General features: G+C 35.9%; 1 protein-coding gene across 1 annotated transcript in view; it reads left to right on the forward strand.

Annotated features, from left to right (window-relative positions):
* The window catches only part of LOC138064522 (junction-mediating and -regulatory protein-like), a 63,662-nt gene extending 56,840 nt beyond the window's left edge, over positions 1-6,822 (forward strand). Inside the window, exons 10-11 of the mRNA XM_068927462.1 lie at positions 360-670; positions 4,139-6,822. Of these exons, the coding sequence (XP_068783563.1) occupies positions 360-667 (308 nt within the window). The 3' untranslated portion in view covers positions 668-670; positions 4,139-6,822. The remainder of the gene's footprint in view (positions 1-359; positions 671-4,138) is intronic.
* Positions 6,823-7,617: the final 795 nt, after the last annotated feature.

Consider the following 7,617-nt stretch of genomic DNA (forward strand, 5'->3'; position numbering starts at 1 on the left):
CACATTTTAATAGTTTTATTCATTGCAGCCATTTTGATTTTCCTGACTGCAAAGAGGAAAGTCGTCTCGTCCAAGAGTTCTACTTCATACCTGGTGTGAGGTTACTTGGTTTCAGAAATTATATTTGTCTGTATAATCCACTCTTGACCTGGTAATGGGAAAGATAAATTTGGAGGCTAAAACCAAAATACAGCTACAGAATGATAAAATGGAAAATACTAGTCTCCTTTATACTTATGGTATGGAACTGTTGCATTAATTGCATGTGGCTACTTTTTGTTCTGTAGGAAATATAAATTAAGACCCCAGCTGAATAAATTTAGTAAAAATAATACTCAAAGTCTTTTGATTTACTGCAGTGAGTTCCCCGATGGATGAAGTACTGGCTTCCTTGAAGCGTGGTAGCTTTCACTTAAGAAAAGTTGAGCAGAGAAGTCTCCCTCCCTTTCCTGATGAAGATGATAGCAATAACATCTTGGCACAGATCAGGAAAGGGGTGAAACTGAAGAAAGTGCAGAAAGATGTTTTGAGAGAATCTTTCACAATTCTGCCTGATACTGACCCTCTGACAAGGAGCATCCATGAAGCATTGCGACGAATTAAGGAAGCATCACCTGAATCAGAGGATGAAGAGGAGAGTTTGCCTTGCACAGACTGGGAAAATTAACCTGTAATTAACCTACATTTTAAAAAAATTATTTCTTCAACACTTTTTGTATAACAATAGCTGCTAAGCCTCAGGTTATGCATTCTAGGAGACTTAGTATGAATGCAGCTAAACTGTCCTTGACCTCCAACCTGATAAAAGTGCAAATATGAATTTAGTATCACTGACTTTTTAAAGGAATTTGAGGTTTATAGTAAGAAAAAACTTTTTTTAGGCACTATCTTAGCCTTTTTTTAATTTGAATACTTTTGCCGAATATTAACAGAACTGCTCCTGTAAAAAGCTCTATTTTATTTAGTAAATTGAAGGGACTGTTTGCAGCTTACAAAAAGCTTTTAAAAGCTTTTAAGTAACAAAGCAGCACAATCACTCCTGGACACACCCTATACTTCAAATATTTTGTAATTGCTTCTGGCATCGTAAAAAACGTAGCATGTTAAACACCTCAGATCGAATAGCTCCAAGTCAAGGATGATTAAATTTGACTACTGAGCACGCTGAAATCTCCTTGGTTCTTACCTTGTGTGGCTGGCCCTTTGATAGCTTGCTTTCCAGTGTGTGAAGACTTTGACTTCATTACATTTCGAGACTATAAACAGTAAATATACGAATACAATTTACACTTCTGCTATTCATGCAAGTCCCATGAACTTACATTATATTAAACTACAGTGCCTCAAAGTTATAGATATTAGATTTCAGCAAATTAAGTTAATGACTTCAGAACCAAGCAGAAATTGGCAAGAGATGAAGTTTTCAAAACTTAATCTCTTAGTAGTAGCAGTAATAGCAGAGAGATTCTTGATTACAACCGCATACAGCGCTGTTCCTCTGTGGTGGTTCTCTTCTGCTCCTGGCACACGGATGAAATTAAGTGTAAGTCAAGGGTTCCAGTAAACTTTTTTGCAAGTATCTAAAATTTGGAGAAAAGAGATGTATGACAATCTGTAAAGAATTTAAAAATCTGTTCAGAAATCAAAGGATATTTCAAGAGAATGGAAAACAAATATTTATAAACCTTGCAATGCATCTAGCAGTAGGAAGAAGATAAAGTTTTTGAGTGTTTATGGGGAGGCAATTCTAGCCTGGTTAGTTATTACCATAGCTGGGGAGTGACTATCGATAAAGTGCTACAGCAGTTTAAAAAGTGATGGTGACTTACCCCATCATCTCCTGTATGTTGCGCTGATTATAAAGTACTGTGTTTCAAACTGTGCTATTGGTATGCTGTTTTCAAATACTACATTCTAAATTTTGAAAAAAGAAAATAAATGTTGCCTTTATTTCCTCATGAACTAGCCACGGACCACCCTAGTAATTTAATACTATTTACTCACGGCATGCTTCTTCTATACCAAATGTACTGCTAGTTTTGGACTTGGAAATTCAGGAGTGGAGTTGCACTTAACTCTTGCTGAAACTCATAGTGAAAGCAGTTCTGCTTGGATCTAACTGTAGTCACTGACCACTCTAACTTTTTATATTATTTGCATACGGAAAACTCCCACTGCCACAGCCATTCAGCAGTTAAGTCATAGCTAAAATAAGAAAAGACATACCTTGGAATTAACTTGACTTTCTCAGCGCATTCATTCTCTTTTAATTTCCTAGATATTGACCAAATTTAAACGTTGTGATTTGACTTTGTGGTTTTAGTAAACCTAACTTATTCCTTAGGATCTTGTTTGCGTTTTTAATAAGAATACTCTTTAATACCATAGGACATAAACATGGAAGGAGTTTATCCAAGAGTGGTTTTGAATTGTTTTAATCTAATTGGTGGACCTTTAAACATTTTCCAGGGGAAGTGTAGCCTCTTGTAGAAGTCTTATGTATTCCTTGCTGGATGATATACTTGCGTATGGGTTTTTTACCTTTTGCAGTCCTTTAGAAGGAAGTCGGAGTGCAGGTTGAAAGTCACTGCTATGAAGTACCTTTAGTGCACCAACTGCTATCTCCTTTTCAAGACATACTGTGTTGAATGTAAGGTATTTTACCAGTCCACAGTTATGACATTTTCCCCCTTTAAGGGTGCCGTCCTGCCAAATGCTGAGGTCCCTTGAACTGAGTGGGACCTAAGGCAGTATGCGCTGCTGGAGTTTTGAGTGTGCTCCTTGGAGATTTTTCACACGTCTGGGACTTGCCTTCTCTCACCAACATCATATTTTTATTATGAAAATAATGTAGTTAGATGAGATTATTTAACAGATAGCACAGATGATTTAAAAAAAAGGTATAAAAAAGCTAGCAAGTTAGAAAGTAAAAGCTTAGCCATACAGTGGAAGCGTACAAAATAATCTGATGTTAGGAACAGAGGGACTGTGAAATTCAGTTGAATAAGTACTTTTCACGTAGATGCGTGTGCTTACTTGAACGTATAAACTGATTACTGAGAATTCATTACACAAGAATAAAATCTATTAGAAGTCTTTTGCAGAAATTGCAGAAATATTTTTTAACTATAAATTTAGCAGTTTAATACCGTGCTTTATTAAAAAGATTGATCTGTTGATTTGTAAACTGTATGTTCTACACACAAAAAAAAAGTTGCGTAGCAATTTTAGATAGAAAACAGTCATACAAAAGTATACGGGCACGTACATTACATAGTTTAATATATATAAATCCTTATTGGCTAAGTGTAATGTAATTATTTGCCTTAAGAATGAAAGTTAAATCTGATATAATGATGTATGTTTATCAAATGCAGAAAAGTGTCTTAAATTGTATGCAGCAGTGGAAAAGGAGAATATTAACAATGCAGGACTAATAGGCTGAAGTGATTTCTTTAATTATTGAAGTTTGGAGACAGAATAATAGTAAGTGATTGCTACAGGCATTTTAGTTATCTCTTGTATTGCCTGCTTTGTGAGTTAATGTCTACATAAATTTACGTGACTGCCTTTTTAAGAGCAGTTTCTTCCTTACAGTCACACTAAACCATGTTCAGAAATACTGAGGCATTTTGTGTATCAGCTGAACAAGCAGCATAAAGATGCAGTAGTTCTGTATGAAAAAACAGAAAATCATTGGTTATCAAAAGTAGCCTGAGTCCTTCTGTGTGCATATACATAGTGGTGGTACCCACAAATGCCAGTAGTGCATTTCGAGTACTCTGCTCTAGGTGATGTGAAGTCTGGGTTCCTGGGAGTAATGGACAAAGTAGCTGGGTGAAGAAAAGACCTTTTACTCTCTATGGTCTTCAACTGCAGTATTTCAGGCCTCTCCAAGCTCTAATGTGTGTTCATTGCCAACGCCACTGTAAGGCAAAAGAAGCTGTGGTCATACTCGGTGTGTCCTGGCTCCTGAGCCAGCGTCGTTACACTGGGAGCAAAGAGAGAATCGAGGCTTTTAGCGGCCCTGCTCAGTATTGCATGCTTGGAATTGCCTGATGCATTGAACAGCGGGGATTGTTCAGCTGCTTAGCTTTTCAGCAGTTCCTCTTGTTTTTGTTTTTGTTTTTTTAAACAGGTGATTCACAACCACTGAAGTGAGAAAAGAGACCCCAGTTGAAGATTACTTTTCCTCTTCATTTCTGAAAATTCAGAGCCAGCAGTTTTGACCATCAATTCCACAGTAGGCTTTCTTTGGCAAAGAAATAGGCTTTCTTTGGCAAATGATTCAGTATGTGGAAAAAACAGCCTGAAATGTGAATTTTCAGGTCACTTTTTTCTTTAATTTGTTCCAAAAATTCTGGGTTGTACAGGAAGCTAACTTGTTTAGATGTGCATTTTATATAATCAAGAAGAAAAGATCATCAAGATGCTTTACCAGTTCTTAAGCACTTTTAATATTTGTGTTAATGATGTGTGGCCAGTTAAGTGAGGGGGGATTACTGAGTGGGGAGAAAACTTCTTGTTAGAGTAACTTTGGGCTTCGGTTAAAACATCAAAACAGCTGTAAAACCTACCCTTCACTGCACTGAATATATCATCTGCTTGAAAACTGACTAAATAGCTCTTTGCAGCAACGCTTGCTATGTAGCAGTGTGGTATTACAGAAAAGAGCAGAATTCCTAGTTTACCGGGAGAGTTGCACTACAGTAGCTGAAATTCAGTATTGTGCAACTAAGATTTTTTTCTTCTTAGTGTGAAGAAGTGTATGTCAGTACGAAAAATAACAAACGACTACAGCATAATGAGAATTAAGTGTTGAATTCAGTACATATTCAAGAGTTTGTTTGCTTCCAACATGGTACATTTAGCAAGGCATACTGCAGCACCTTTTTTGAAGGTCTTACGTAGTCTTAGACCTTTTTAAAGTAGACATTTCCATGCTTTTTAAAAATATTATTTAGCTATGCTGAACCAAGTTAAGTATACTTTATTCAGTTGTTATAAGAAGCAATATTTTGTAATTTCATACTTAAAATTATTTTTCTCTGGCTAGAAATGGCTTTTGTTTGATTACTTGTAAGTAGCCTTCTTTAAAAAAAGATCAGAACACTTAACCATACTGATACTTCAGTTGTGAAAATTATGCTTCTCTTGTTGGTTTTTATTATTCCCTTTAGTGGCTGCATAAATATTTCTGTTTCATACCCAAAAGCCTGTTAGCTGAAAAACAAGTTTCCTTTTGACCCTGTTGTTGTTTGTTTTTGTTTTTGTTATTTTTTTAGAAGGAGAGTTACAACTTCTCTGCAGTGTATACCTGGAAATAACCTTAAATTTCATGACTAATGGCTGCAGGCAGCTGCTCTTATGATATTACAATATTAAGAGTTATGTCAGTACAGAGATACAAGTAGTCTTGTACCATCTAGAAACTCAACCTCTATTGCAATTTCAAGAAAACTAAGTTTTTGCTAGCATTTATTTTTACTAGCATGACATACACTGTGTTTGGGAAAAATACCATCCCTTTCCTTTATAGGATATGTTCCACTCGCTGTTCCTTTTGTGAAAGATAAATTACTATGTGGATATTTTTTTTTAAGTGGAGTTATGTGTTGCTGCTGTCATATAATGGAACACAGACTGTGTTAATGTTTATAACAGGAGATTTCATGTCTTGCTATTTACTTTTTAAAATAGGAACAGGAGTACACCTTAGCAATAGGTTGAATAACGTAAAGGAACCTCAGATCTTGGACCCTTCAGCTGTTTTGCTGTGGCTGTCCTGAAATTAAAGTTCTATCAAACATCTCAAAAGGATGTCACTTTATCCTTGCTATTGACAGGCATTCTCTTAACCTTGTTGCCTTATTTTTAAAGTTAGTGAACGCTCATTACAAAGCACCTGTGAGCAGCGTTATTTCAGAGTTGTATCAGTTTTGCTGTATGAATTATTTGTCAGGTCTGTGTTCTTCTCTCGTGGGAAGACCAGCTCTATGAAACATCTGACTGTTCCCAGGCTTTCCAAGGACCTGAAAATACAAGATTTTTTTTTTCCTTAGACTGCTTCTACTAACCCAGAGTTGCATGGTGTGGTTGTAAGTAGTCTGATGTTATATTTGGGCAGCAGTTACAGTAATTTCAAAAATTTTCATAATCATTTGACATAGCCTGTACTGAAGGCAGTGGTGTATTTCTGCTCTGCAGTTGTCTGTATTTCCAGTCACACCACTCTTGAAAACTGAATGAATTTATAGCCATAACACAACGCAGAACTATGATTTCGGTGGGTAATTCAGGTGATACAGTTCACGTACAACTTAGTGCTAGATTAATAGTGTTGATTGGGCAACATCTATTTCCATTTTCTCCTGTTTTCTAGTCTGCATTTATATGCCTTACCGCATGCATATGGGACACTGGCAAAATTCCAAGTCAAGGGAAAATATATGATTTAACATAGAGGTGTATCGGTCCTCTTGCACAATGTTTGCGTCCACAGTTTATCACTGTGTTGTGATATATCCAAGTAGCTCCATGCTGTACTGTACTGCAGGGTTTTCAGATTTATTTGCCATGTGATCTGTCAACTTTGCCTTGAAAACGTGTGCATGATTTCAAATAATAATTGTCCTTGATTTGTTTTATACCTAGCTAAAATCTTAGATTCCTGTAATAGCTTAGTTTATAGAAATGGATTTCTCATAGGAACACGTATTTTATGCACACACAAAAATTACTTATGCTGAGCGTAGCAGTTTATATCCATTCCAATTGCCATCTTCAATGTGGAAGATAAATGTTTTCTTTCCACATACTGCTAAAGAAAAAAAAAAATTTAAATTTTCCATGAGTCACTAGATGTCACACTTTCATATAATTCTCTACTTTGGTATAAAAATTGTGCATATGTCGTATATAGGCTAATGCATAAAACTATTCCCATCCTTCTTGGTAATGTGAAGATTTGTAGCCGGGTGGCTAGAGCAGCTAATGGGAAAAGTCTCATGTATATTCACAAGAATCTTAAGTTATGACAATCTTGCATTGAGTTTGGCACCTGTCTAGCTGAGAAAAGCTCTAAAAAAATGTATTGGTGCTTGAGAAATCATAGCAAGCATCAATATGGAAAGGATACTTACTCCTAAATATATGCAAGGAAAGAGCCTCCATGAAAAAAACCTTTCTACACATTTCTGGTATTTGCCATTGTGGCTGGACTTCATTGTTGTGGCTGCGTTGCTCTATTGCTAGACATTTATCTTAAGCAACTTGTCAGCTTTCAGGCTCTCTCCATGCCTGGAAACTTGCTTTCTTTGTTCAAACCAAAACCGTTTAAGTTTAGTATAACAAATCCAGTGAGGTAAAGAGTTAGGATGCATAATGTTTGTTCTATAACTGCATATTTGAGGACTGAAAATCTTTCATGAGTGGGAACAGGAAATGAAATATTAAATTTCTATTAAAATAACTAAAATGTAAGGTAACCAGCAGGAGCCTTTTGATCAGAAATGGAATTTGCATCTACATGAATTTCATTCTCTCCTTCATAGAGGCTCTAGATCCAGTGTTCTTATTTTGTTCACTATTTTACTATGTTTTCATGTTTTAGTTAGA

The sequence above is a fragment of the Struthio camelus genome, chromosome Z, assembly GCF_040807025.1.
Source record: "Struthio camelus isolate bStrCam1 chromosome Z, bStrCam1.hap1, whole genome shotgun sequence".
Classification (NCBI taxonomy): Eukaryota; Metazoa; Chordata; class Aves; order Struthioniformes; family Struthionidae; genus Struthio; species Struthio camelus.